Source organism: Alexandromys fortis, unplaced genomic scaffold (assembly GCF_014885135.2).
Source record: "Alexandromys fortis isolate MF-2015 unplaced genomic scaffold, M_Fortis_MF-2015_v1.1 scaffold_221, whole genome shotgun sequence".
Classification (NCBI taxonomy): Eukaryota; Metazoa; Chordata; class Mammalia; order Rodentia; family Cricetidae; genus Alexandromys; species Alexandromys fortis.
The window spans coordinates 2,100,038-2,114,954 of NW_026068096.1; the positions used below are offsets into that span (position 1 = coordinate 2,100,038).

General features: G+C 53.8%; 2 protein-coding genes across 2 annotated transcripts; both read right to left on the reverse strand.

Moving 5' to 3' along the window:
* Positions 1 to 2,655: 2,655 nt before the first annotated feature.
* Tpgs1 (tubulin polyglutamylase complex subunit 1) lies at positions 2,656 to 8,536 on the reverse strand. The gene is made up of 2 exons (XM_050123330.1): positions 8,167 to 8,536; positions 2,656 to 3,371 (listed from the first exon to the last, which is right to left on the reverse strand). Exons 1-2 carry the CDS (start codon positions 8,502 to 8,504, stop codon positions 2,834 to 2,836), a joined length of 876 nt encoding a protein of 291 aa, XP_049979287.1. The 5' UTR covers positions 8,505 to 8,536; the 3' UTR covers positions 2,656 to 2,833.
* A 1,532-nt stretch (positions 8,537 to 10,068) lies between these two features.
* On the reverse strand, positions 10,069 to 13,859 carry Madcam1 (mucosal vascular addressin cell adhesion molecule 1). The gene is made up of 5 exons (XM_050123322.1): positions 13,591 to 13,859; positions 13,074 to 13,340; positions 12,512 to 12,838; positions 11,322 to 11,753; positions 10,069 to 10,335 (listed from the first exon to the last, which is right to left on the reverse strand). Exons 1-5 carry the CDS (start codon positions 13,649 to 13,651, stop codon positions 10,205 to 10,207), a joined length of 1,218 nt encoding a protein of 405 aa, XP_049979279.1. The 5' UTR covers positions 13,652 to 13,859; the 3' UTR covers positions 10,069 to 10,204.
* Positions 13,860 to 14,917: the final 1,058 nt, after the last annotated feature.

Consider the following 14,917-nt stretch of genomic DNA (forward strand, 5'->3'; position numbering starts at 1 on the left):
GCGTGCCCTGCAGCTGCCACCCAGGGCATTCGTTGACTTTTGAGACAGAGTTTCTCAATAGTACGGAGACTGACTTTTAACTCTGTAGCTTTAGAATGTGTGATTCTTTTGTTCCAGCCTCTTAAAATTCTGGGTTGCCAAGTGTGTCCACCAGGCTCTGTTTCTGTTAGTGATCCTGGGTCCAGCCGTCCTGACTTCATGCACGGGAACTTCTGTGTCTTTTTTCTTTTGTTTTTATGTTGAGCCACTTGAGTTGGGCCTTTTGTCAACTACCAAGTTTACATTCATGGTTACCTTGGATGATATGTCCCGTCAAAACCAGGTTTTTGTTTATCTGTAAGAAGCATGGGATTGAAAGACCTGGATAAATCCAGACCCCCCCCCCCAGCAGGAAAAAATAGAGGCAAAAATCTAAGCTGGGAGAGAAGAATCAGAAATCTAGAATTAACCGGTTCAGTTTCACGAACTAGCTGAAGATAAAGTTTGTAAAGATTGTAATCTTGAGAAACAGGGAGTTGTCCCCTTGTGATTATCATTGGTATTTTTGGAATTTTCTATGAAGCCCTCCCTACCCCTTTGGATTACTGATCTGTAGTTTCTTCCCTTAAAAACCCCTTCTCCCACTTACTGGGGTCAAACTCCTCCCCTGCGTGGGTTATGCACTCCCCAGTGCACTGGTTCCTGTCTTGTCCTTGTCGAATAAACCTCGCATGATTGCAGCAAGGACGGTCTCTTGTGAGTTACTGGGGGGGGGGGTCGTGTTATCCCGAGACTTGAGTGAGAGTCTCCCCACACCCAGGGGTCTTTCAGGATGAAAGCTGGGCGGTGGTGGTGCACATTTGAATCCCCAGCACTTGGGAGGCAGAGGCAGGCGGGTCTCTGTGAAACCAGCCTGGACTACAGAGTGAGTTCCTGGACATCCAGGTCTACACAGAGAAACAAAACAAGAAACAGAAAAAGAAAAAATGAGTCATGGAGCCAAGGCGAAGGCTCGGCATGAAAATCTGGGTTCGGATCCTTAGCATCTGGTAAGAGTCAGGTGTGGTGGCACAGGTCTGTAACCCCAGCAGAGGCAGGAGGATCCCTGGGACTCACTGGCCAGCCAGCCTAGTGGAAATGAGAACCCCTCTGTCAGGAATAGGAGGAGGAGCCATTGAGGAATGCAGGTGCAGGCCTCTGGCTTCTTCACGCGAGATCAGGCCGGCACACCATTATGTTCTTGTCACATCCAGTGTGAGTCGGTTCCACATTGCTGAACTCAGCCTGAGGCGGTCTGACTTCAGCTCCTTTAGTGTTTCCCAGCCTTAGGTAGCCCAGGCTGGCCTTGAACTTGCTCTGTAGCTAAGGAGTTCTGAACAGGGGCTCCACCCTGACTATGCAGTCAGTACCTCATTGGGAGATTCTAGGCAGAGGCTCTATTCCTTAGCCAGGTCCTCAGCTCTCTTGGAGTTTTTCTTTTTGGATGTGTGTGTGTGTGTGTGTGTGTGTGTGTGTGTGAGTCAGTCAGAGGACAGCTTGCAGGAATCAGAGCTGTCCTTCCACCAATTGAACTCAGGTCAGTTTGGTGGCAAGTGTCACCTCACCCACCCTTTGTATTTTGAGAGGTCTCACTAAGTTGCCTAGGCTGGCTTGAACTCGTGGACTCCTGCCTCAAGTTGCCCAGCCGCACTGATGCTCTCTGAATCCCATGACTGACAAGAGACAGGCTGGACCTGCTCCATCTCTCAGCATTTCTGGGACGCAAGTCAATCAACACTGACTAAATGAGAGATCCAGAAACTTCCTCAGTGCCCTCACTCCATTCCCCTGGGAGCTCACTAGGCATGTAGGAGACAGGACACAGGAGTGACAGGCATGAGAACCACATGTCCTCTGCTAGGTCAAGAAGGCTATCCTCCAGGATTTGGTTGGAGCAGGGTGCACTGAACAGAGCATGGATGGGTGGAGGTTGGGGGTGACAGACAATGAGCAGAGGCCCGTGCATCTCAACCCACAACTTCCTGAGCAAGGGCCCGCCCCCTTTTCCACCTCCTGGCACCACACCAGTTACGGTCTGGGGGCGTGGTCAGGGGTGGAGACCCGCCTAGAATCCTCCCCGCCTGGAATCCTCCCGGGAGGACCTTAAGGGTGGAGAGTCCTTGCTGCTAGAATATTTAACTATGGAAAGATACTTAGCATCTTTGTGTTGCAGAATAATTGTTCAGCTGCCTAAAGATGTGTTGATGTTTTACCTTGTCTGCCTAAGGCACCTGATTGTTCTAATAAAAAGCTGAATGGCCAATAGCTAGGCAGAGGAGGGTTAGGTGTGGCTGGCAGGCCGAGAGAAAAGGGGAGCCAGTCAGACGGTAGCAGATAAGGAAAACTCATAGACGGGCGGCTCATAGATAGGAGGAACGGGCTAATCTAAGTTAAAGGAAGAGCTAACTAGAAACAACCAAGCTAAGGACGAGCGCTCATAATTAACAGTAAGTCTGTGTCGTGAGTGGGGGCTGTTAGTCTAAGAAAGCCTGCCAAAAGTCCTGACATCGGCAGAAATGGGAGGACCCTAAGAAATCCTCCCAATGATCCCTTCATCTTTGGTAGTCTGGAGGGACCTTGGGGGATGGCAGTGCTTGGTCGAGGAGCTGCACACAGGCGACTAGCAAGACCGGGGGGGTCTTTTCAGATTTTATTTCTGTGAGTATGGAAGACAGGCCAAAACAGAGGGGACTGAACTGTAGATGCTGGTCCCCTCCCTGGGCGAGGGCCCTGTGCAGGAAACCGGGACACCAGTTTGCAGGTCCCTAGTCCTCGCCCTCCCTGCGAGGTGGCAGGGCGTGCATACATTCTGGGCTCAACCCACAGGCTTGACCTTGGCAATGAAGAGGGCTGCAGCCTTCTCCAGGAACTCCTCTCGGGCCATGGGCACGCTGGGCCGCCGTCCTGTTGCTGCCCTGTCCAGGGCACGTGCCAGACTGTCGGGGCCAAAGCGGGAACCGGCCTCTAGGTAGTGTGTGGGCGCTGCCGCCAGGTCTCCTGTGCCCAGCGCGCCCTCGAGCGTGTCCAGTACGGCCTGGCCCACTCGCCTATCGGCCACTGCCAGGCCTGGGTCCTCCAGAAGCTGAAAGAGGGCGCTGGCTCGCGCCACGAACTCCAACAGCACGAAGCATGACAACATGCCGGCCCGGAAGATGCCCAGTGGCACAGCCTCGTGGTCCCGGCACTGGATCTTGCGCAGAAGCGGCGCCACTACCTCCTCGGGTGCCCCGCCGTCCCTGCACACACGCTTCAGCAGCTCACTGTAGGTGCGCCCGTCCAGTCCTGGCTTCTTTTTGCGACCACTGGCGCTCAAACACTCGTAGGCCACACTCACGTTGTTGTTGAAGGCTGTCCTGTGGGGATAATGGGGTATCAGGAAGCCCCCAGTATGGCCGGCCACCTGGAGTCATTCCAGACCTCCCCGCACCCCAGCAATCCCACTCATTGTCTGCGCCTCCAGGGGTCGAGGAACCCCCAAGTGTTTGCTTTCTTAAAATTTATTTAAGGGGCTGCAGAGAGGTTCGGTCTGTGGGCCTGCTCTTGCAGAGGATCTGGGTTGATTTCCAACAGCACATGGCAGCTCACAACCATCTGGAACTCAAATTCCAGGGGTCTGATGCCCTCTCTGGCCTCCGAGGCACCAGGCATACACATGGTGCAGACATACATGCAGGCAAAACAGCCATAGATATAAGTGGGCCATCTTCTAAGCCCAGCACTCGGGAGGCAGGGGCAGGAGGACCTTTGTGAGTTCGAGGTCAGCCTGGTCTACAGAGTGAGACCTTCTTGTTTTTTTTTTTTTTTTTTTTGTTTGTTTGTTTTTTGTTTTTTTCGAGACAGGGTTTCTCTGTGGTTTTGGAGCCTGTCCTGGAACTAGCTCTTGTAGACCAGGCTGGTCTCCAACTCACAGAGATCCGCCTGCCTCTGCCTCCCGAGTGCTGGGATTAAAGGCGGAGTGCTGGGATTAAAGGCGTGCGCCACCACTGCCCGGCTGGAGTGAGACCTTCTAGTAAAGCCAATTGATTATTAGTCATAAGCATGCACATTTATCTGTGATGTGTGAGTGGTCAGAGAGCACTCTGTAGAGTTAGGTCCCTTCCTTCTTCACATGGCTTCCAGCAACTAAAAGAATTCAGGTTGTCAAAATTTAGCAAGCACCTTTTCCGGACAAGCCGTTGGGGTTTCTGTTTGAGACACAGTCTCATGTAGCCCAGACGGACCTTGAATTCCCGATCCTCCTGCTTCCACCTCCTAAGTGCACCACGTCCAGTTTATGTGGTGCCAGTGGCTCATGCATGCTGAGTGAGCGTTCTGCCAGCTGGACCCCATCCCAACACACAGTATGCATGTAGTAAGTGCCCATTCAACCAGCCTGAAGACGTGCCGGGGTATCTGTGAAGGGGTCATTCACTGTATCCACGGGACATGGTGGGGGGTGCCATCGTGTACACACCTAAGCCTTGCTGTGAAGTCTTCAAGCAGCCATGCTGTCTGTGGCAAGCCAGTCGTTTATTTTGAAGCAGGATCTCAGCTGACACATGAGCCTTGTGCCCATGATCTCCCTGCCTCAGTCACCATGACTTGTAAATAAAGTTTTATTGAAACATGATGTAGCTAGCCAGTTCTGACACGGACCTGTGGCTAGGCCACATTCTCAACTAAGAGCTAGTGGGAAGAGGGTGTGCTGGGTCAGGTGGTTCCTTCCCTGACCTCAGGATGGGGTCCCTCCTTGTGGATCACAAATTGAGGCTCTGAGTCAGAAGACTGCAGGACCCAGAGAGTAACTGCCTTACAGTGGACCTTACTCTGGTCCTTGCATGGCTCAGCTTCACAGTGAGGGGTGGTCTGCTCCATCCTGATTTCTTGGATGCTTCACCTTTTAGAGACCTTCATGTAGCAGGTGTTCATAAATCCTAGTCAGCTGCAGATGCTCAAAGAATAGAGTGTGTGTCTTTTGTAAAGGTCACTTAGCAGAACGCCATCTGTGTTAAGAGCCACGGAGATGCTGGGGCTGTTTGTTATAGCAACACAAATAGCTCTTCCTGACTGATACACCGGTTGACACACAGCCACTAGCTCTCTTGCCCTGAGTCTGCCTTCTCTGGCAGTGACCTCCAAGGGTACAGGGCCTGGATCCTTCCTTGGTTCCTGGCCCAGGTCCAGTACTGCCTCCCAGGGTCATTGAGTTTCTGATGCTGCTGCCTCTGTGAGCCTAGCTCTGCTTACCTGAGGAATGCAAACCTCAATTCTGCAGCTCCAGAGTTTTGGGAGGATGGATGTGATCTTGTGCTGGCACGGGAGAGGGATCCACACTGAGTCACTGACAGGTGGTGGGGGCAGAGAGAAGGTGACAGCTCTGGCACTGGGAAAGCACGGCTGATGCTCCACTGTGCAGTTCTGTCTGCCGAGTGCTTAGCACTCTGCACAGGCAGCAGAAGCTCCTCCCTCCTGCCAGTGGCTTTCCCAGGGTCGGGGTTGGATGATGTATATGCCCCTGTTCCAGCTCTCTACATTCAGAGATCTCGGCTCTTTGATCTTTGAGGGCTGGAGGCAGGGATGCTCTTCAGTGTCCTGCAGGATCTGGGGAGCCTCGTGGAGAATGGCTGTAGTTGAGGGGATGCTTACATGGGGTCATCCTTCATTTCGAAGTTGTACTTGATCAAAAGAGCCCCAAGAGAGCCCTAAAAATGACTCCCTAATAGCCTAGGGATGGTATAGTCAGTGTCCCTCCCCCAGCCACCGTTATTAGCAGCACAGTAGCCAGGAAGGTAGCAGAGGTTTCGTCCCATGGGTCTGACTCCTGGCTTGGCCCCTGGTGGCCAAGGCTTCAGCTGTCTTCCAGGGTAACCTTAAGTGGTCTCACAGGCTGGTGGGGAGGCACCTGATGGGGACAGCCCCTCAGCTCCAGGGACGTAGCAGGGGCTACATGGGTGGTGGGTCAGGTAGATATCAGTCAGGGGGTCTGAAGTGGAGAGCAGTGATGGCGGCTTCTGGGGAGGAAGTGAGGCCTTGCTTTGTGACACCAGGCAGGGACACAGCTGTGGCTTGGCTCCATTCCATGTCCCCTGCTGTCCTGAGCTGCTGACACTCAGTGGTATAACACTAGGTTCTGGGGTGAGCAGTGACCCCAAGTTCATGTCCACAAACCTCAGAATGTGGTAAACCCACAGTTTTCATGGTTTCAGGTTAAGGGGAGGCCACGTCAGAGGACGGAAAGCAAGCTCTCAGTGGCTGGAGGACACAGAGGTCATGTGTCACAAACCTGGCCCAGATCCTCAAGTGGGACTGACCTAAACTCACAATGTTCCTCTTTTAAATTACTAAGTTGACTGCTTTTTACCCCTGGGAGAGTCTCTTCTAGACAGACGCCCCAGGAAGCAGTCTGTTCCTGGTCCCTCCTTCCCTGGGGCACCTCAGGGTGCAGACCTGTGTGCCTGCTTTTCTGCTGAAGTGTTGCAGGATATTATTTTATCTCTGTGAAGATGTGCTACATTTGTTTCTGTTGTGGGACATTAACTGAACTAGGCACATGTGTTACATTTCTTTCTGCTGCATTAAACGGTGTAGTAAAGATGTGTTGCTTTGCCTGCCTAAGACACCTGAGGCCAATAGCTAGGTTGCTGGGCAGAGAGAATAGGGGAGGAATTTAGGAAGGAGAGACAAGAGAGCAAGGGGTGGGGTGGGGGCGGGACTGGAGGCAGAAGCCAGCCAGCCGTGGAGGAAGCTGGGAAGGAAGGTAAACAGAATGAGAAAGGTAAAACACAGATGAAAACCAGGTGAGGTTGTAAGAGCGAGCAAGAAATGAGCCTAAGCCTAGGTCAAGAGCTCACAACTAATGTTAAGTCTCAGGTGATGATCTGGGAGCTGACTGGTGGCCCAGAAGAAAGCCTGCCACACCCCGCATTGCCATCTCAGTTGTAGACTCTGTCCACCTTTTTTCTTGGGCTCCTCACCAAGTGGCCAGCAACCTTGCAGAAACACGGGTCTCGCCGGGCAGTGGTGGCACACGCCTTTAATCCCAGCACTTGGGAGGCAGAGGCAGGCGGATCTCTGTGAGTTCGAGACCAGCCTGGTCTACAAGAGCTAGTTCCAGGACAGGCTCCAAAACCACAGAGAAACCCTGTCTCAAAAAACCAAAAAAAAAAAAAAAAAAAAAAAAAAGAAAAAGAAACACGGATCTCCCAGCTTTTGTGCCTGTATCCATCCAACCGTCCCTGCCCCCTCCCCGCCTTTCCCTGCAACATCGGCCCATCCTGCTCCACCTTTCCCTTCCTGGCCTTCATCTGGGGACATTGAACCTTTTTCCCTGGCGCGGAGGAGTCTGCTTTGCTCGGATTCACTCATATCATGCCCTACTTGTTCTGGCGTCTCTGGGACTCTGAGAGGAAACCGGCAGGAATGTATGATCCCTGGACTTTCACTCTTCGGGAAAGCGGGGGTCACTGCTGCCCAACATCTTGAGTCCTGTACGCATCCTTTGTAAAGCCGGTTCCATGCTGCCACCCCTGGTTAATGAGACCTACTGATCAACTTCCCCATCCACTACGCAATGGAAAAGTGTCCCTCATTCATCTTCTCCACTAGGAACTATTCCCACTGGGGTACAGAAGCGCTATCAGCTGCCGAGCTCCAGGCAGGCCTTCCTGCAGGGTTCCCATCTGGCTCTAGACCAGCCTGTGCTCTGCGGGTGCAACTCGGGACTGTACTGCGGGGTGGGGCCTCAGTACACAGGTTGACAATTTCCTGGACAAGCACCGCAGCTATTTATGCTATAACTGCAGGGATGGCTTTTTGAGCCAGGTCCTCGCTTGGCTTCTTGACCTCCAAAACCCTCGGCTGCGAGGCTCAAAAGTAAAAAACCCCTAGATCATACTCAACTGAATGCGCCAGCTATAGATGGACTACAACACCCAACACTTCCTACCAGAACCACAAGTCCCAGTATACCCCGCGCTCACAGCGGCCTAAATCTAAGCGAAGCCTGCCGGGAACTGTAATCCTGACGCCACACCACCCTAAAAGGACCTGGTCCGGGAAAAGAGGACAGACTACTACTCCCGGATATGCCCCGCGCCGGCGGTGGGTTGAGCCCGCGCGGGGCCTGTCGGGAGCTGTAGTCCAGGCACCCCGCCCGCCATCGGTCCGCACCTCTGCGAGTGGTGAGCCAGGCGAAGGTGCCACAGCGCGCGGCCCAGGCGCTGCTGCTGCAGGAGGAGCTGACCCGGGGGCTCCCCGGCGCCGCCGTTGGTTGGCGAGCGCAGCCCCATGTTCTCGAAGTAGTGCGCCAAGAAGGCGATGGGCTCTTCGGGCCGCGTCTCCAGCACCTTCAGTAGGGCCGCGCGCAGCATCTCCGTCACGCCGAGCTGCCGGAGGAAGTCCTCTTCGCTCTCGGCTGCGGCCGCCGCCTGAGACACCGACGTCCGGCCGCTGTCCGCGAAATTGGCCGCTGGTGCTACTGCCGGCCGCCGCTTCTCTACTGTCGCCATCTTTGCCGAGGGCAGTGGGACCGGAAGCACTGCCATAATTCACAGCACGACAAAGCGCCCTTCTTGGGCGGCCATTTTTGTTAAGGGCAGAGGCAGCGCGGGTTGGGGGTTCTCTCTGAGTCTCGGCAGCGACAGGCACAGGCTACCGTTTCCCCTGTGCCCTAACTGGTATTCTCCGTTTACGTCTTTCCTGGTACTCCGTGACTGCAGCTCTTAGCTTCTAGCTTGCCAGACTCCAATATGGTCCTCTAGGAAGGGCTTGGTTTCCGGCTTGAAGTGCGATTGCTTGCCATCTTGGTAGTTGGCAAGTCTTCATAAGTATGGTCTCCTAGCAACCAGTCTCCCTGGGTACCAGAGAAACCCCACCAAGCATGCATGCGCTTCTTCCACCGGGAATCTAAAATTGCGAGCGGGATTCAGACCCTGTTACTTTATTTTTTTTTTGAGACAGGGTTTCTCTGTAGCTTTGGAAGCTGTGTTGGAAGAACTAGCTCTTGTAGACCAGGCTGGCCTCGAACTCACAGAGATCCGCCTGCCTCCGCCTCCCGTGTGCTGGGATTAAAAGGTGTGCTCCACTGCCACCAGGCCTGCACTTTTAGCAAACTTCACGGGATTCCCTTTCCTACCCCAGACTTTAGTTCCCCTTTCTGACCACCAGAGGGGGTTGCTCTTGTAACTGAACTGCTGTGGGTTTTTAGTACCCTTGCATGGTGTGTTACCTCCACCCCCCACCCCTAACCCCATCGTTGCAGAATTCTGCTGGCCTGGCCTAGCTCTGGAGTCTGCACCCAGCACTAATCCATCCTTTGTGTTACAGATACCCTTTGTCGCCGCGTGTGAATCTTGTCTGAGAGTTTCCCATGGGTACAAAGCTTATGCAAACATTAGGGGGCCACTTGGGAGGCAGAGGCAGGCAAATCTCTGTGAGTTCAAGGCCAGCCTGGTCCGTGAGAGCTAGTTCCAGGACAGCTAGGACTGTTAGACAGAGAAAGCCTGTCTCGAAAAACAAAACAAAACAAAAACTTAGGGGGCATCCCGGAAAAACTGTGGTACCTCCTGAATCAGGTATTTGCACTGGGCATTGTATTTTTGGAAGCTTCATTCAGGTTGTTTTGAACATATGGAAATCAACTGATTAAAGTGTAAATATGGGAAAAAAAATAAAAATGCCCTGGGCAAAGGGAAGGTGCTTCATTCCACCAAGGCTGGGGACCCCTGGACCAAGTTCATTCTCAAGTGTCTCTGGGTCTTCATTTCATGAATCCGCGTGAGCCCACACACCTACCCTGCGACATCAGCCACACTCCATCTTGGTGTTTGCCCAGGCTAACCCTACCCCCAGGACTTTTTTCAGGCCATCGGGTACCTCCTTAGTTACTCTTATGAAGCACGGGCGTTACCTAGCCTCGCATCCTCTCACGTCCTGCTTGGGCCTACCAAAGATGACAGACTGGGATGTGGGCCTGTTTCAATGGACCCGGGTGTAGGGCTGAGACACGTGCAAAGCTTCTATATTTTTCACAGTACGACAGGACACACCAGTGGCCAGACATGGAGCCTTTATTCTGTTCTGGGCCAGAAAACTGGAAGGAGCTTGTAGATGTGCTGACCACCAAGGAAAGGCACACTCTGTCATCCTGACTACTCCAAACCTAGCAGCTGGTCATCCTCTGGCCCCCTTAGTCTGGCACAGTCGAGCATCATAGGAGGGTGCACGAGCTGGTGTCCGGGTGAGGACTTGGTGGGTAGCATTTCCACAGGCGGTAGGCAAGGAAGGCCAGTGCAAGCAGTCCCAACACCAAGCTGCCAATCCATAGGGTGATGACGGAGGCTGAAAGAGTAGAAGAAAGACCGTGATCAGGCCTGGCGCCTGGAGGCCCCATTGTGCATAGGCTCCTACAGTTTAAAAGTGGACTTCCCGTGTAATTAAATTCCCGTGTTGTAAAATTCAGCCATTAAAACAGGCGTACTGATGCGTGTGGGGGCAGGAGGGTCAGGGTTGCCTTCAGCTACACAGCAAGTTTGAGGCCAGCCTCTGCTATGTGAAATCAACACTAAAAAAGTTTTTAAAAAGATTTATTATGTATGCACCCTTCTGTCTGCACAGCAGAAGAGGGCGCCAGATCTCATCACAGATGGCCGTGAGCCCTGTGGGTGCTGGGATCTGAACTATGGAAGAGCAGCCAGTGCTCCCAACCCCTAAGCCATCACTCCAGCCCTAAAAACAAAACAAAAACTCCTTTCTGGGTGCCTTTTCTTTTTAAGATTTATTTACTTATTATGTATACAATGTTGTGCCTGCATGTGTCCTGGTAGGCCAGAAGTTGGCACTAGATCTCATTACAGATGGCTGTGAGCCACCATGTGGTTGCTGGGAATTGAACTCAGGACCTCTGGAAGAACAGTCAGTGCTCTCAACCTCTGAACCATCTCTCAGCCCCTAGATGTCTCTCCTCTTTACCATTTATTTCACGGGATTTCTGCATCTCTAAAACTTAGTCTGCAAGGTACTTTGAAGTCTAAGTGCTCTCACAGCCAGGAAAGCATACAGAATTTAGGGGGAAACTGAGGCACGCATGGCACAGAATTACCCCAACTTGTGGCTCTTTTGTTTGTTTTGTTTTTTTTTTTTTTTTTAATTTGAGACAGGGTTTCTCTGTGTAACCTGGGCTGTCCTGGAACTTGCTTTGTAGAACAGGCTGGCCTAGAACAGGCTGGCCTAGAACTGCTGAGTGCTGGGATTAAAGTCACCACTGCCTGGCCTCAAGTAGCATTTTAATCCCATTTGTCTGTCCCTCCCAGGGCCCCAGCACTCACAGGCTTTTGGGACCACCTGGCCGGAGACATACAGACTGGCTACCTGCCCCCCTGGGTCCATGCGACACTGGAACCAGCCCTCAGGAATGGGACCTGGGGGTGGCATGCTTAGCCATGCCTGGGCCCCGGCCTCCCTCTTGTGGTAGGCTGCCAGGTCGCCAGGAGCCAGGGTCCAGCGCACAGTCACTCCAGGCCCACAGCGCGCCTCACAGAGGAGCTGCCAGCCGGCCTCCTGGTCTTGGTGGATCTCGGGACGGCAGGTTCCAGTGGAGTTCAGAGTCCTGGGGCTAAGTGTGGAGTGAGGAAGGGTAGACGGCAGGGTTGTGCTGGGGATCCCAGTGGAGCTGGTCTCAGTAGTGCGAGATGAGGTCACAAAGTAGGGCTTGGTAGAGGTGGTGGTGGGGGGCTCTGGTGAGGTCTGGCTCTGTAGGACTGTAAACAGAATGTTTTTCCTGTAGCCCTGGGCCCTTCATCTGCAGCCCAGGATTGGGACACAGCGCCACCACCCACTCCCCACCCCTGTCACTCAAGTGACACAGGGGCCAGGAGATGATGATACAAAGAACTTTCTGGGCACCGGGTCCTATATATGTCTGCTAGGCCACTGCATAGTTTACTTATTTTGGTTTTTTTGAGATAGGGTTTCTCCATGTAGCCCTGGCTGTCCTGGAACTTGATCTGTAGACCAGGCTGACCTCGAACTCAGAGATCCACCTGTCTCTGCCTCACTAGTGCTGGGATTGAAGGCTAGGCCACTGTTTATAAAGCACCTACTGGGTGCAGGTTTCTGAGACTACCTGGTCAGTATTTATAAACATCTATAGCGTGCCAGCTCCGCCGAAATGTCAGCCAGCATTTGTAGAAGACCTACTGAGTTCTGGAACCTACCTTGAGTCTACTGTGCAGTGTTTATAAAGCACCTACTGAGCGCTGGCCCCAGCCTAGTCTTTCAGGACAGTCTGAGCATGGCAAAGCCAACCACTTGGGAACAGAAAAGGGTGCGGATATCATTTTGGAGCTGGCACAGAGTAGGCCCTTATCTTTTGAATTAGTCTTTTCTCTGGTTGCCTCACGGGGCAGACACTGTGCTCTGGCGCTTGGACCAGGGAATCTCCTGGTGGGGACAAGCAATCCTGGTCCAAGGGCCAGAGCAGCTGAGCCTAGGGACAGGTGGAACCCAGAGGGCTTACCTGGAAGCTCCATCTTGTGGGTCAGCGTTAGGTTAAACAGCTGCATGGTGACCTGGCAGTAAAGGGCAGGAGGGGGAGGGGTCTCCAGGGAGGGTAACAGCCAGCGCTGTGTCATTCGGAACAGCGGCATGCCCTCGGCCTCCTGTGTCTCCTCTTCTTGCTCTGGTTCCTGGGCCCGGACACCCTCCAGTGTCTGGTTTCCCAGTAGCAGGGCAAAGGAGAGTCTGTCTGGGCCTGAGATGTTGTGGGCTGTGCAGGTCACTTCTACTTCTCGGTCCTGTCCAGGTGCAAGGGTCTCTGGGGACACCACCAGCTGGTCTGGGAAGGCTGTGAATGGCAGGTGGGACCCAGGGTTGAGCTTAGAGGTCAGGGCTGGGCCAGGCAGCGTAGGTAGGTTTGGGGTGATGGTGCAACTATGCGCCTTAGGTATCTGGGACAGGAAGGGTGGATACGTCAGCCTGCAGGACTTGGGTGCGGGAACCTGGGGCTGATGGCATTGGTGTGGTGCAAGGTCCTGATACCCATGGGTAGGTGGCACCCGGAAGGTCAGAGTGGGCCTCACCATACACAAGGATCGTCGTGCGGTGCTGGAGGGTGCGGGTCCCACAGGAGCCCACACACATACGGGTGCCCGTGTCTGTCAGCATGCCGTGTATAGAGAGGATGCTGCTGCCAGGGAGGGTCTGCACATTGCCCAGGTCGGTGTCCAGTCCACGCCACTGCACCCGGGCTATGTCCTCGTCACAGGACAGGCTGCAGGTGAGCTGGAGGGATGTGCCCCTGGCCACGGCTACCTCAGGCTCAGGGGGATCCACATGGAGGGACTGGCCTGAGGGAAAACAGCATTAAAACCATGTTGGGGCAGCTTGGGCTCAGATTCCAGTCCTGACCCTTGACCTTGGGTTGAGACCTCAGGAATCTAGCCCTCTGCCCCAGGTCTCCGGATAGAGAACAACTAGAGCCCCACTTCCCCAGACCAACCTCTCAAAGCCCTGGGCTTTCCTGGCACCTCCAAAGCTCCTTCCCCTGTACTTCTACCCGCTCATTTCTCAAAGTCCCCTCCCCATATCCCCACTCACCACCGCCAGGCTGGAAGGGCACCATGGCCAGGGCTAGCAGGAGGGCCAGGATGGACTCCATGCTGTCCCCTCTGCCTTGTGACCGCCAGGGGAAGCGGTTTAAATAGCAGCGCGCTGGCGGCTTCCCGCTGTCTTGGGACCCTGCCTCTCCTCCCCTTTCTCCCTATTCTGTGGGAGTTTCCCAGGGGGCTTTCCCAGCCCGACCCCCACACCGCAGAAGGCAGGGACCCGGGAACACAATCAGAACAGACGGGTAGGAAAGGCCTGGGAAGTTTCCAGACCCCGGTTTTATGGACGGGAAGGCTGAGGTTAGAGGCTGGGGAGGCTGGGGTCACCACGGTGGGTCAAGTGCATTGCATGGAAATTAGCCAATCCTAGACTGCTCCGCCCCAGCAGACTCGAGCTCTGCCTTCATTTCCACAGGTGGCCACACGAGGGTGGCGGAGACGCCCAGCCTGTTCTGAATGATGGGGGTCTCCTGCAGCCACGTGCAGCAGGGTGGGGGGTTTCTCCTGGGACCGAGTTCTACCATCAGTCACCCCCAGGCTGTGTCCTTCCCAACAGAGCCTGGGGTCTGGGCCTGGCTTGCTTTGGATTTGTTTGGGGTAGATCCGGGGCCTGGAGGTGGAGTTGGAGTTCTGAGAGTTCTCTGCTGCCTTCCTCCGAGACTGGCACACTGTCCCTCCCATCATCCCCTCCTGGCCTAGGCCTTTATTGAGGACACCCCTCTGCGTATCAGCACCCCCAGGGCTGTGCTGCAGGCAGAGGAAGAAAGCTAGAGTCCTGTGTCCTTCCTGACCTTTGCACCTCTGCTCTGTACTCTCCCGTCTCCGAGGCACACCTCCCCCCTCTGCCTTCCTTGGCCGCTGTGGAGGCCAAGTCTTCAGACACATGGGGAGTGTGTTTACCCAAGGCTTTTGTGACTTGACATAAGTAGCATCATTGGAAAGAGAGAATTTCACTTGGGAAAAAAAATGTCCCACCAGATTGGCCTGTAGGCAACCCTTTGTGGGTATTTTTTGTTTGTTTGTTTGCTTGTTTTTTTTTAAAGATTTATTTATTTATTATATATACAACATTCCTTCCATGTATGTTCACATGCCAGAAAAGGGCACCAGATCTCATTACAGATGGTTGTGAGCCACCATGTGGTTGCTGGGAATTGAACTCAGGACCTCTGGAAGAGCAGCCATTGCTCCTAACTTCTGAGCCACCTCTCCAGCCCTGTTTTGTTTTTTGAAACAGGGTTTCTCTGTGTAGCCCTGGCTGTCCTGGAACTCTCTCTGTAGACCAGGCTGGCCTTAAGCTCACAGAGATCCTCCTGCCT